The following is a 15,203-nucleotide window of genomic DNA, read 5'->3' on the forward strand; positions in this document are numbered from 1 at the left end:
ATTGATAAACAAATAACCAAGTGTTTTGTCACATAATTCCTAGAAAACCAATCAAGAGTTTTGTCACACAAATCCTAGTAAAACAAAGACAAACACACATAATCAGTCTTCTTCGATGTCAAAGACATCAGAAGTCTCATACTCCGAAGGCACATGTTCTGCCATAAGCTGAATTAACATGGGATCTTGTGCAGCCTCCCATATATCCAGAGCAATCTTCTGGCGGCAACCCTGCATGATCTCATCATCTACTAAACTGAGGTCGAGACCAAGCAGCAGACATTCCAAGTGTTTCAGTGCGTATACCCCACAATCGGCACAAGACTTGTTCAATCTGGACTTCATAGGTACATCTACGATAGAATATGGTGAGAGGAGTAGTTGCTTCTTGCTTTCAGGTGGTGCAACGGCCTTCACTATCCTAGGAATCATAGCAGCAAACTTCTCTACGTATTGCCTATTCCTTCCCCGTTGGCAATCAAAGGCTTCCACTTTCTTTTCAATGATGTTGACACAGACATAAATCTAATGATTACCTACGTGTGACATTACTAAATTTGTAAATAGAGATACATAAGTGTGGAGACGTGTATAAGAAGCAGGGATTCTTACCATTTACAAACACAGGAAAGTAGAGACGATCAATATCAACACCCCAGACTTTATCAGTTCGGCCATGAGACGGAAGCTATCCTCTCCCGTAAGCAAGAAAAAGATCCGGCAATTCGTAGGCCTTTTTGTTAGGATTAAATTTGCGGTATGCATTGTCGAGCTGGAGGCAGAAAAGGGCGCTCATAAAAGCAACACGTTTTATATTCCAACGCCTCAAAGTTGTGTTCTCTCTCCACATATACATCATCGCATCCATTTCGTGAATATTGACAAATACCAATGTCACAATCAAAGATATGTTAAGAACCTACGACCATTGAAATTGTATTAGAAATCTATACCTCATTTCCTAGCCACTTCCCAAGAGTTAATATCCTTCGAGCGACAGTCAAATTAAAGGCTGTATGACCAATCCTTAAAGGTGTTGGATTTAAAGCCCATTGCGTGAATCTATTCCATGATTCTTCGTTGAAGTAATACAATAAGGACTGCGGAGAACCATCGTCAGCCATTGGTGAATCACTAAGCTCAAGTTTCTTGCTTGGTCCTTTACACCATCTCTCCCACTTAGTCGGTGATGGAGCTGCGGTTTCTTCCATTGGTTCAACTTTTGGTAGTTTTCGGACAGTAGTCATTGGAGTCCACCAATCACGTGCTTCGTTGTCCTTATTGGTCTACGATGGATCAAAACCAGGCACATACGAAGACTGAGAAAGCCCTTCAAGGCCTTGGGTACCTATGTCTTCGTCCATATCATCTACTTGACTCAAATTCACATCATGTTAATTCAAAAATACACAAGCAACACATAAAAAACTGATACAATAACATCCATTCCATGCATATCTTATACAAAGTTCACATAACAAACAACACTTCCAAAATGAGACTACATTAAACACAACATTTCACGCCGATACATAGATGAAATTATCACAAACATACATGCAAACTAAACAAGTGAAAACAACATTGAGAAGAGTGGTGAAGACTAGGAGTTCTTTACCAAGCGTTTGGACCTCCTTAGAGTTGGAATGCTCGGTGGTGGCTTGCTCGACGATGGCTTGCTCGGCGATGGATTGATAGGCGATGGCTTCCTAGGTGATGGCTTCCTTGTCGATGGCTCTATATCGTCAACTTCAACGCTTGCATCCTTAAGTGAACCTTTAAGCTCAGACTGCATTTTCTCAAATATTTCACCCATCTGTTTCTGTAGCCTCTCTTCCATCCTTAAGTGAACCTCTGCTGAAACAACTGCGCCATAAAGCTCTTCATATCTTCATTAAACGGCGCATGTTGTGGTCTAGAACAGAGAACCTTTTGCTTCCTTTTTTCCATTCCACGATCCGGGAGCCTCTTCTTTCCCTTTCTAGCTCTGGAGACTCTGTCCGATGATCCTCATGGAGTTCGAAAGTCTTCATCACTCCCATCTTCTTCATCATTATTGGGAGCTTCTTCATCATTCTCAGCTACTTCATCATCCTCTCCTTGTTTGTCATCCTCTCCTTGTTTGTCATGAAGCCCCCAAGAAAACTCTGGTGTCTCTTCGAACTCCCAAATGTGGTCACTGAAGTCATGCTTAGTATGTATCATCCTCATGAGAACCTTGATTCTATCATCCTCCACTTCATCAGCTCTGCGAAAAGCAACATTCTCAACCACTACATAATTCCCACTCCACGAGATGTATGGATAGATGTCATCCTACACATAAAATGTAAACAAAGTTAGATTTAAACACTCATTAAAACCGGATGTAATCACCTTAAATTGGAATATTTACCTCGGATGTAAAGATGTTCTCCAACCTATTGAAATCCCCGTATGAAATCTTTGCAGCTCCCATCCAGTTTACGCATCTAGGACTGTTCATAAAACCCTTGTTCAATTTTTTTCCACAGAGCTTTCCAATCTTTGGTACCGCTTCCATTGCCCAAATCTGCAAGGCATAGGAGAAGCCATCTAACACGTAACTAGTAGTCTTCTCCTTCAGTTTGTCACGTGTTTTAGCTATTGACTCGCAGAGAAGGTCAAAAGAAGCAACTCCCCAGGGATACTTTCGAACATTCTCAAGATCCATGACCAACTTGATATACTTGAAGGGGATATTAGCCTTCTCACCTCTCGCGCAAACCATAGTCACAATGATGCACAGATACACCAGTCTTATTCGATCATCATTACTCCACTTCTTAACAGCTTCGTGGCGATTCTTCCAAAGGTCCAAGATAGTTACTCCCTCTTTTCTCCTCACCACTGTGCTCCAGAAACCACCATCATCCTCGAAGTCAACCAACTCCTTACATGATAGACTAGTATCGCACTGAAGGCCGGTAACTGCGTGGTACTCTACCAAAGAAAATCGAAGTGGTCTCCTCGCAAACGCAAACCAGAGCTAAAAGTTCTTGTAAGTCACCAGCTCCCTACACAAGAAGCTGTGTATCACTCTCGCCGAGTAACCCAAACCATTCTTGTACAACTTAAAAATTGGAGCAAAAACCCGATCTTTCTTCACTTCTTTCAACTCATTTGGCAGCCATTCCTCCAACCTCTCCATATAACATACCATTGTGCCGTTCTTATTGATCTGAGTCACTTGGGTCTCCTCACCCTCCTTAATAAGCCGCTTTGGTAACTCCCCAGACATACCTACAATCAAAGATAAAAGATTGAAATGAGAGCAGAAACAAAAGATAACATTATAATCGAACGACAACTAGTATAATATACCGAGACCCACAAATTTCCCCTTTCCAAAAACCTAAATCAATACTCTTTACAAATCAAAAACAGTAACATGCATGGCAAATCGGTTTTAAGATGATTTATCAACCCATAAAACTAAGGGAACTAACTTAGTTTAAGAAAGATGACAAATCGGTTTTAATCAAATCTAGGGTTTAGAGAAGCGATCTCTTAAGCGAATCAATAGAAGAAATCACATACTTACTGTGAAGAATGTGAGATTTTGATGAAATTGACGGAAGAACACTTCGATTTCGAAAAGAACAGTCGGACGAAACTCGTTGAGGAAAAAGACATCGATTTCGTTGGATGTAGTGTTTGAGAACGAAGAGGAAATTGACGAAAACGAGGTTAGAGAGGAAAGGATTCACAGAATCATGATGAAGAACTCTTAACCCTAAATCGCCATGGAAGGAGTGAAGAGAAACGGTGGAGAAGACGAGATAAAAAAAGGATTATTAGAGTTACCCTAAACTCTTTAACCGTATTTCTTTTTCCTTGTTTTTACTTTTTTTTTTTACTTTTTAATTAATAGTAAATCAATTACAAAAATTATAATTTATATTTAAAATTCATATTATTTGGTTAATTACAAGGGCATTATGGTATTAACAGGAAATAAAATCCTAGTTTCCAAAAAAATCTTCAAAAAATCTTATTGAGACAAATCAAACTTGGAAGTGTCTCTTTTTCTCAATTTTCCCTTTATTTAATTAAACCAAACCCAACTTAGTAAAAACTATGTTTGCTTCAGTTAAAGTGAGGTACGTTTGTTTTTTGTTAAGCTTGATGTGTGCATGTTCTTATGGCTATTAAGAAGTCTCTATTTAATTTGTAGGTGATGTGTTGTTCTTAGGGCAACATTATCGGCGTCCCTAATGACATATCTTAGCATTAATCGTATTTAATTTAAATCAATATTAGCCAATATCATGAAGGACGCCGCTTAACTAAGATGTGTTTGGTCTCGTCCTAAGGAGATACGTGGCGTGCTGGGAATGGCCGATGAAAATTCGTGAGGGCAAAATCGATTTTGGATCGAGTTTGACATTCCTCGTCTCTTTCGTTCTCTCTCGCGGCGATTGAAAGGGGGATTTTGTCTCAACGGCGCATCTCCTCTCTGAGGGTTCTCCTCTCGACAGATCTCCTCCCGAGGCATCTCCTCCCGACTCTGGATCTCTCGACGGATCTCTCGACGGTTCTCTCGGCGGTTCTCTCGACTGTTCTCTCGACGGATCTCTCGACGGTTCTCCTCTCTCATAAACATCGTATTCCGCGATTCGAAGGTGAAAGTGTAGGTGTTCCTCCTCCGTATGATTTTCATGTATTTGGTTCTCGTTTTCGATCTACTTCGTTGGGATTTGCATGTATTTTTTTTGTTTGTGTTATTAATCTGATAGTAATTTTTACTCGTTGATTGCTTTACTAGTTAGGGATTTCAAAAATCGATTTTCGTCTCTAGAGTCTTTGAGAGAGTGTGGTTATTTGATGATACTGATATGTGTAGTTATCGTGTAGATTTAGGGATTTCAATTCTATTTCGTGTTCTGTTTTGATTTACTGATATGTGTGTTCTTTTGATTCTGAGGTTAATAGGTGAGGTGAGGTTCGTCTACAATAACCCGGTTTCTATTAGTAAACAGCTCTAAGAGAAACAACCATTTCGTCCACAGCTCAAGGTAATATACTTTCTCTTCAGCTCCCAAGTAATCTAGTTGGTATATTAACTCGTGTAGGCATGAACTATTGTTTCTGTGATGACATAATCTAGTTTCTATACCGAAATAAATCTCTAGTTTGATTGCAACCAAAGCGTGTAGACTTGAACTCTTGTTTCCGTTATGAAGTATTCTTGTTTGTATACTGAATTGATAGTCTAGTTTGTTTGCAAGGCTAGTTTGTTTGGTAGTTAATGCACTCAGTAGTTAGGTCATTATGGTTGTGTAATGTGTAATAACTGAGATGTACTTTTGTAGTTAGGTCATTATGATAGTGTTAATTACAGTTTCACCTATTAAACCATCTTTCCAAAAAACGATTTAATCTCCATCATCTTCTTTCTCTCTTCTCTGGTATAACTCTGTCAGATTCCGCTTTCTATTCTCTTATCACTTCTCTCTTCTTAATTCTATGGATCCAAGGATTCTGTATAGCCAGTCTGCTGGTTATATGGGCCTTCTTCACAGTCAACACGAAAGTGTTCATCATGAGAACTCTCCTTATGAGAGTTTTCATTCTGGATCTTCACAGATCCCTCAATTCAGTTCACAACAATGTGAGGCTCCAACTCCACCTACAGACACACCCGTGGAGCGTGGGAAGAGACATAAATGGACCCCAGCCAAGGACGAGATGCTGATCAGTGCCTGGTTAAACACATCTAAGGATGCTATAGTCGGCAATAACCAAAAGTCAGGGACATTCTGGAAACGAGTAGGATATTATTTCTTTGCAGCTCTGAATTGTGGAGATGGTGGTGAAAGTAGTGAGCATCTCCATTATAAGCAGAGGTGGCACAAAATCAATGATCAAACTAACAAGTTTTGTGGTGCATATGCGGCTGCGGAGCGACAAATTAGTAGTGGTCAGCATGAGAATGATGTTCTCAAGGTGTCCCATGACATCTTCTACGCTGATCAGGAGTCCAAATTTACACTTGAGCATGCGTGGTGTGTGTTGAGGTATGAGCAGAAATGGCTTAACTTCAACAGCACTCAAGCTTCTGGAAGTTCAAAGAGGAAAACCGTTGAAACAGTTTCCCAAACATCAACCACAAGTGTTGGTGAACAAGAGATACGACCGGAAGGTGTAAAGGCTGCAAAATCTAAACGGAGTAATGCGAAGGGGAAGTCTTTTGCTGAGTATACGACGGTTTGGGAAATGAGGAAGGAGGATTTGGAGAGGAAAGAGAAACTGTCAAAGCTTGCCATCTTAGACACTCTCCTTGCCAAAACTGAACCACTCAGTGAGGCTGAAGAAGTAGCCAAAAACAAGCTCCTCGCCCAGTATATCTAGAGAAATATCTCATACAATATCTCCTAAAACCTTTGTGCAAGAACTTTGCTTTTTATTCGCAGTGTCTTTAATTTGTGTCTTAAGTACTTTGCTTTTTATGTTTTTAATGTGAATGGTGTCTATGTTTTTAATGTACTTCCTGGTTGCTTTGTATGTCTACCTTTATAAATTAATCTATTATGTTTACTTGCTCGTTGATTAATTAAAATGAATGTCCATCTTTATAAATACATGTCAATCTTTGTCAACGACTTTTTAACCCTCTAATATTTACCTTGTAAATTTATACAGGTTTCATTAAACATGGGTCTTGATTACAGCTATAGCCAACCTTCTCAGTCTGAGGAGTTTGGTGGGATGAGTCGGACAGTGACTACAATGAAATATAAGCTCTGATTCAGCAAGACCAAGCTCAGTTAGACTACGTGAACGCTCAGGAGTTTGTGTACCCTCCGCAGCCTGAGGTTGAATTCTGTTTTCCACATACATGCTACTGTGGGAGTCAACCTCAGATAGCTACGTCTCACAGTAGAACCGATCCAGGTCGCACATACTACACATGTACTAAAGTTGATGATGGAGAGTGTCATTTGTGGAAATGGTGGGATGAGGCTGTAATGGAGGAGATGAGAGCCAGGGATAGACACACACTTCAGTTAGCCGAGAAGGTAGATTCTCTGAACTTCTTGAGTGACTATGAGACTGAGCAGAAGCTTGTTAGACTAGAGAACATGGTGTGTGAGTTGGCCAAGAATAAATCAAGGTCTAGCTTTGATTACTTTGTTGCGGTTATGGTTATGGTCTTAATTTTCATAGGTATCGTCCTCATCTTTATCTAATGTGTTATGGTTATGGTTTAGTTATGACTCGGATTAGTAATGAGCTATGTGTAATGTGTAATGACTAATGGGAACTCTTTGTATGCATCGTTTCTTTGTGCACAAGAAGCAAATTATGTGTAATGTGTACTTGTATTTGGATCATTTTATGTGTAATGTGTATTTGGATCATTTGATCACAAGAATCAAACTACGTTTTTATGTGACTTTTTATGTGACTCAAGTAACATGTTACTGTAAGCTCGTGACAGTTTCCCTCTACAGTATCAACATGTGAAATTTGAATCAGAATAACATGTTACTTGATTCTACTCGTGTCATAATTCACTAGATGTCAAAAAAAGTAGTTTCAAGTGTCACAAGATGTACTAACGGGTCACAAGACAAACAATATACAATCACAAGATATGAACTTCTTGAGCCTATAAATAAGAGAAACATATTCTCGTTAAAATTACAACTTCTCTACTTCTCATATCAAAAACAACTTCTCTAGTACTCAGATTAAAAACATTTCCTCTTTTTTTTTCATTCAAAATGGCATATTCTTCCGATTATCATTACCACAAAGATGATGATGCTGAATTTGAATCTATGTTTGAAGAACTCTTAGAAATCCCAGATATTATTCCCGAACCGAAAGAGCGAAAAAAACGTGTTTTTATTGAGAGAAACCGGGAAGAAGGCCACATGAAGCTTTGGAATGATTATTTTAGAGAGACTCCGACATTCCCGCACAATATATTCCGGAGACGGTTTCGAATGAACAAGACATTGTTCTTGCGTATTGTGCATAGTCTCTCCCAAGAAGTTGAGTATTTCCAACCAAGAGAAGATGCAGCCAGACGGTCTAGCCTATCTCCGCTCCAAAAATGTACCGCAGCAATTCGTCAATTGGCGTATGGTGGTGGGGCTGACACCGTTGACGAATATGTTCGTCTAAGTGAAACAACATCTAGAAAATGTTTGCACCATTTTACCACCGGAATAATCCACTTGTTTGGCGATCAATACCTAAGACGTCCAACACCGGAGGATCTACAAAGACTACTATATATTGGAGAACAACGTGGATTTCCAGGAATGGTTGGAAGCATCGACTGTATGCATTGGGAGTGGAAGAATTGCCCAGCCGCTTGGAAAGGAATGTATTCACGAGGAACCGGAAAACCAACAACTGTGTTGGAGGCGGTAGCTTCATACGACCTTTGGATATGGCACACATTTTTTGGAGCTCCAGGTACTATGAACGATCTTAATATTCTGGATCGATCACCTGTTTTTGATGAAATAATTAACAGAAACGCTCCGAAAGTCAATTTCCATGTCAACGGAAGGGAATACCATTTGGTTTACTATCTCGCCGATGGTATTTATCCGAAATGGGCTTCTTTTATTCAATCTATCCGACTTCCACAAGGTCCAAAACATTGCTTATTTGCTAAAAACCAAGAAGCCGTGCGAAAAGATGTTGAGCGTGCATTCGGGGTCCTGCAAGCTAGATTCGCCGTTGTTAGAAATCCATCTAATTTATGGGATAAAAACAAAATAGGAAATATTATGAGAGCATGTATCATACTCCACAATATGATTGTCGAAGATGAACGAGATTCCTACATTAACGCTTCAGAATTTCAACAAGGAGAAGATGTGGATCCCACTTTTGTAGTCAAACGGACTACAAATCTCGGTACTACAATGGGTCGTCGAGCAGAAGTTCGGGATACACAAGACCATCAACAATTTAAAGAAGATTTGATTGAAAATATATGGGCTAAATTTGGACATTTCCCGAATATCTACAATGTTTAAGTTTCTATGAATTCAATAAAATGTTTGTTTGCTTTTTTTATAATGTTTGAAATTTTTTTCCTTGTTTTTTTTTTGCAACTTTGTAATTTTTTCATGTTTTAAATTTTAATATTAAATGTTTTATTTTAATTTTATCTTTTAAATGTTATTACTTATTAAAAATATATAATTTATTTACTAAAAGACATCTAAAAATCCTACCAATAATCCTAACTTTTACCATTGTCCTTAACATAAAAATAACAATAAACTAATCTAAGAGCATCAGCATTAAGGGATCATGTATAATGTTCACACAATTCCCCAAAAAAAAAACTATTATAATAATCCACAAATTGTGAACCCAGCTCGTGTGAGCTCTCTCCACTGATACAAGTTCACCCCTGTAACGCGGACTCCACGCCATGTGGTGGCCCGCGATTGGTCCGCTTATTTCTTTTATTTTTTATTTTTCTTAAAAAAAAATCAAAAAAAAAAAATAATAAAAAATAATAAAAAATAATAAAAAATAATAAAAAATAATAAAAAATTAAAATTATGACTCCCTTCAAAGTTCATTAATGCTAAGGACTTAAAATTAGTCCCACGAATGATCATGCTCTTACCGTTCTTCCTTAGTAGACCAAAAAAAAACAGTTGAGAAAATACTACCCTCTCTCTCCTCTCTTTTCCTCTCTTCCATCTCTAGCCCCAAAACATCAATCTTCCGTCACTGCTCCGGCGTCCGGAGGCCTCGGCTCCGGTCTAGGCTCGCGTTAGCTCCGGCGCCGGAGGCTCTCTATCCTTTGCCTCTCATTTTTTATTTGCTTCTCTTCCTCTCCGTGGGACGGAACTTGGCGTCTTGATTCGTCTTTCGGTTTAGCTGGCTCTCAATGGAGGCATCAGTTCGGTCTGGTGGTGCGTGCTCAGCCAGCTTGGTGGTCGCGTGGCTGCGGTTTGTCTGAGATTTTGGCGTATGAAGTTTCCGAGTCGTTGGTTGATCAGTCGTCTATGGCGGATACAGCAATGTCTTTGGAGGCTTCTCTCTGTTTGTCTGGCTTATCTCTTCGCAAGATCAAGGTGTTCGAGTCATTCACGGTGTCTCATCTTCTCTGTGTCCGCTCAGCCGTATCTGTCTCGTCTCTCCAACGTGGCGTAACGGCTCAGCGCTAAGAATACTGGGTCAGGTTCTCTTACCCGGGCTAGGACGTTGGTTCAGAGTTTTGATTGAGTCAGTTGAGGCTCTCCCGGCGAGGAGACCTAGTGGGATTTTAGCCATCCCAGTGCTCTGTTGGCCAGTTGGCAGGTTAATGTTTCGATTCTTTTGCAGGACACAGAGCTTTGTTCCTTGGTGGTGCTTCGCCGCAGCCTGTCTTTCTCGGGTTGCTCGATGCTGTGTCGTTCTCACACTCGCGTTTGTGTCAATCATGCCGATAGATTCTAGTGGTGCAGTGCTTGTCGTGTGGTATGCTCCTTCTCCCTAGTGGTGCAGTGCTTGCCGTGTGGTATGCTCCTTCTCCCTTTTATCTATCCGGTTTGTGCCTAATGATCAATGGAGAGCTCAAGCTCGAAGAAGCCGTCTAACACTAGCTACTCTGGAGGTGTCGTTTGAGTTCCGGTAACTGAGGAAACGAGGTGAACGTCACCCTCTTGCTTAACATCGAAGGTTAAGAATGGTGTTGGATAGTTTAGGAATTTAGAAACCGGCTAGCCGAACGCGCCTTCCGCTAGCCTGGTGGTTGAGCGAAGTTAGTCGCAAAAATAATCAACATTATGGAGTGCAGAACATGTTGAAATAGTGTCATAAAATGCTTTTGAGGAAAGACGCAAAAAAAAAAGAATCGACTTACTTCAATGGCTGAAGCTATAGTTTGAATGATACGGTCAAAGACGCTAGTTCTTTCGACTTCAAATGATCTCCAGTGAAGAAGACATTTGTATATGCAGCTACAGGCTTGCCCCCAGCATATCCAAGGTTTTGTGAGATACACTTGACTAGTACATCTTGGTTTTCCTGAATAACGCAAAGATTATAACATATATTAAGAGAAAATCAGACTGCAATACTGCAAGAAATGGGACCGTTACAAGAGTAGTTACGTGTTGCTTTTCATTCAGATATTTCTGTGGTTTCTCCTCAGACTCTGGTTCTCGTACAGCAGCCATGTCCTGTGACATTCATAGACAGTAAGCAATTAAAGAAACAAGAAAGTATCTCGGTCTCCTTTTGAATAGCTAAATTTAATTTTGAAAATAAAAAATTTCCCCTTACCGGTGTAGTCTTTGTTTCTCCATTAAGATGGCTTCCATTCTCTGGAGTTCTCTGAACATTGAGAAGAAAAGATTACAAGAACAAACAGGCCTTCTTGTATTAATATGTGAAAGAAGAAAAATAATTCATATGTTGGTTGGAGATATAGCAAGTGCCTGTTGACGAAGCACTTGAATCTCTGACTCTGAATTGGGAAGCTTCTCTTCTAGTCTGAAAGCAGTAAGTAAAATCAATATGTGAAAGTTCATAACAGGAGAAACATAGTTATAATTTATTAGCATCAAGATTTAAAAAAAAAAGACGAAATAGTTAAATGTATATTGACAAGTGCAACAAATGTGAACAATTAGAATATGTACTCTCTCTTTGTTTTTCCTTCCATCAATATATTTTTACGAACCTTTGTACCCATTCATGAAGCTGGTCTGCTTTTCTAGTAGCAGTTTCAAGCTCTGTGGCCAGCTCTGAGTTTCTAGCCTCTGCCTCTGAGAAAGCTTTTCTCAAGTTTTCTGCAGCTTGTCGTTCAGACTCAAGCGAAGCCTGTAACAAAAAATATGATCTGAACTTTAGTAATGAACATATGAAGGATGATATAATAAGCTTAAGACAAATACCTTTAGAGCCTCCACCTCTGATGTTAATGAATTGATTTTTTCAGTATCTTCAACCAAAACTGGAGTCTCCTTAATGACTGGAGGTGCTTCTTCAATAGCTTTCCTTGCAGCCTCTCGTTCCCTAATCACAGCAGCGTTTGCTTCTTCAACTTGCAACCGCATTAGCCCTTTTTCAAAAAAACAAAAAAAAAAAAAACTTGCAACCGCATTGCTTGCAGAGCCAACCGTAAAACTAAATTTAGTAAAAAAAAAAATAACATAATCCAGTAATATATATAAAATTAAATGAAATAAAAATATTTTAATTTATTTACAAGTTAATTTATTTACTAACAAAAAGGAAAAAGGGATCTCACTTAATTTTTTGGTCATCCAACCCCGGGAAATCACAAGAAATGATGTAAAACCACATCTAATTATTACTTTATAATTAAAATATAAATTTACTAAACAAAAGAAAAGCATCTTAACCTCTTAAAAAATAATAAGTAGTATTTTTTTTTTAAATCATAGCCAGTTATTCAGATAACATGGTTTATTTAAAAAATCATATTCTAAAAAATAATAGGTAGTATTTATATTTAAAATCATAACCAATTATTCAGATAATATTGTTTATTTAGTCTTCAAAATCTAATAACATATATATTTTTTAACAAATATGTATATTTTAAATAATAACAACTAATATTAAATATTAAGTTTGATTACTTAAATTATTTACTGATCTGATTCCCGTCTGTAGGGCTGGCTTATCCTAGTATATATATATATATATATATATATATATATATATATGTTTTTAGATACTTGAGAGTAGAACCTACTATTGATAATTCTCTAATAATTTTAGAGAAGTATTTGTTTTACATGTACCACGAGTATTTAAACACTTAATCTATTAGAGAAGTTATAAAATGAGCTAGAAAAGATGATTATAGTACTCCGATGCACTCTCTTCATTGCTTGGGTTCCACCCAGCTATTTCATTTTTTTTTGTTTGTCAAAAACGAGAGAAAAAGTTACTAGAATGTTATGGAAAAGTTGGAATATGACTAGAATAACATATATCTTTTAAAACTAATATAATGTTTGTATACTCTTAATAAATAACAACTAAGGCCATTGGTTAGTTTTTATTTAATTGAGACTATTTTAAACAACAATTCATGTCATTAATTACTATATCCACGACATTAATAACTGTAATTATTTTGATCAAAAGAGACGAAAGACAATGAATCGTCAAAAAAAAAATCACAAGTTTCATCGTTCGTCGCTTAAACCCTAATCTTTTGAGTCGATATTGTTGTTTATCGTTCAAAATTCTCAAACTGTCTTCTCCGATAACGTCTTCACCGAAATTGTCTTCTCCGCAAGCGTTTTTACGAAATATTCTTCGCTGCAATCGCCCAAAATCATCTTCTCTGCTGAGTTTTTGAGTTTGTGGCTGAGTCTTAATTTATGTTGTGGCTGAGTTACTTTTCTTTTACGGCTGGTTTATATATGCAGTTGTGACTGAGTTACTTCCCGCCAATCTCCGAAAACCTAGCTATAAGAAATGTGCATTCCGAGGAGAAAAGGGAAATACATTCCAAAAAACACCCAAATTATCAATTGTGGGATGTATTCATTTAAGTTTGTTTGTGATTTGATACTCATATTTGGTTAATCTAAAAAGCAATTTCCAGATCTGAGTGAAAGAAAAGATTAAACAAGAAGAGAATGGAGGAGACTGAAAGAAGTGACGGATTCAGCAGAGGCGACACAGAAGAATTCAATGAAGCTTGGAGACATGGAGGAGTTATCACCGGAATGGTGCAGAAAACCTGTATTTCGGTTTTCTATGTAAGAAACATAACTCACCCATGTATTTTGTATTTGACTTATGCTATATTTACACAGCTCAGCTGTGTCGTTTATATATATCAGCTGTGTCGTCTATATAACTCAGCCATACCTCAAACATACCCTAAAATCAGAAAATGTTTATATAACTCTGCTGTGTCGTTTAGATAACTCAGCTGTATCGTTTAGATAACTCAGCCGTATCATTTATATAACGCAGCCATACCTCAAACATACCCAAAAATCGGAAAACTGAATTCAAGTACTTTAGAAAATTATACCGAAGATCATTTTATCAATATCAAGTGAATATAAATCAACTGAATGTCTATAGTTTCTTGAATTTTCAAGTTAAGACTTTAACTTGATCTTGAGATATATATTCTTTTACAATCACTTATACAATTCTTACTTACAAAAGTCTAACTTTAATCTTTTCTTAAATCTAAACCTCTAATCCTAAACTATAGAATTATAAAGTTATAAAAATTATAAAGTTTATCTTTGAACATTAAATCTGATATTTTTTATTATTTAAAGTTTAAGGTTTAGGTTTAATGTTTAGGTTTATAGTTTAGAGTTAAACTCAAATTTTAATCATTTTTAAAAAAATTAATCTTTAATTTTTAAATTCCATTTTAAATTTTGATTTAAACCCGTAATTACATTCTTTAAATTTAAGCAATTTTTAAAACAAATTGAAAAGAACTAAATTACAATTTATATTGCTTTTTTCATGACCACTGATTAATTTTAATCTAAGAGTTCAAAATTATCTTTTTGTATATCCTCATTTTTTTTTTCATTGGTTAATCTTTATTTTCCAAGGATCACAATTTATGGTCAATGATTAAATGAAATCTAAAGGCTAAAAATCATTATTTCATTTTCTTACAATTGACAGGACTTAGTCTCTTCATCTCTCTCTCTTTAACTCTTTCTTCTTCTGCAAAACGATGAATCCGATGAGAGAGGGAGCAGCAGGATGTCGGATCACACCATACATGACACTGGAGGAGAGAAAACTTCTTTCTAACCGAGCACGATCGAAGACGACAACCACTACAATAGTTATGTCTCAGATTTTTGAGTTTTTAGATACATATTGTTTATGCGACTGATTTGTCTCTTGATTACTAATCTATAGACTTGTCTTTTTAGTTTCTCTTTTGGTTTCTAAATTCAATTAAAGTTTGAATGATGAATCTTGAGCCTGCTAGAAGCTTTTTTTGTGGACTTGGTTATAACAAAACTGTATTGTAACCATAACTCAGCATTTGATTATAACAAAGTCGTATTGTAACCATAACTCAGCCATAACGTATGCATAACATATGCATAACTTAACTCTAATTTGATTATAACTCAGCTGTAACGTATGCATAACTCAGCCGTAAAGTATGCATAAGTCCCCCGTAACGTTTCTATAAGTCAGCCATCAAGTTTAATTTGTTTTGCGATGTTTTG

At 37.3% G+C, this 15,203-nt stretch overlaps 3 protein-coding genes across 3 annotated transcripts; 1 reads left to right on the forward strand and 2 right to left on the reverse strand.

Moving 5' to 3' along the window:
• Positions 1-2,010: 2,010 nt before the first annotated feature.
• On the reverse strand, positions 2,011-3,259 carry LOC106413536. The gene is made up of 3 exons (XM_048757208.1): positions 3,079-3,259; positions 2,396-2,961; positions 2,011-2,316 (listed from the first exon to the last, which is right to left on the reverse strand). The coding sequence occupies exons 1-3, from the start codon at positions 3,257-3,259 to the stop codon at positions 2,011-2,013; spliced, it is 1,053 nt and encodes a 350-aa protein (XP_048613165.1).
• A 2,228-nt stretch (positions 3,260-5,487) lies between these two features.
• LOC106413535 (glutathione S-transferase T3-like) lies at positions 5,488-6,372 on the forward strand. The gene has a single exon (XM_048757209.1). The coding sequence runs from the start codon at positions 5,488-5,490 to the stop codon at positions 6,370-6,372; it is 885 nt and encodes a 294-aa protein (XP_048613166.1).
• A 4,353-nt stretch (positions 6,373-10,725) lies between these two features.
• On the reverse strand, positions 10,726-12,050 carry LOC106413534 (myosin-17-like). The gene is made up of 2 exons (XM_048756709.1): positions 11,889-12,050; positions 10,726-11,814 (listed from the first exon to the last, which is right to left on the reverse strand). The coding sequence occupies exons 1-2, from the start codon at positions 12,048-12,050 to the stop codon at positions 11,656-11,658; spliced, it is 321 nt and encodes a 106-aa protein (XP_048612666.1). The 3' UTR covers positions 10,726-11,655.
• Between the last annotated feature and the right edge of the window lie 3,153 nt (positions 12,051-15,203).

Source organism: Brassica napus, chromosome C5 (assembly GCF_020379485.1).
Source record: "Brassica napus cultivar Da-Ae chromosome C5, Da-Ae, whole genome shotgun sequence".
NCBI classification, from domain to species: domain Eukaryota; kingdom Viridiplantae; phylum Streptophyta; class Magnoliopsida; order Brassicales; family Brassicaceae; genus Brassica; species Brassica napus.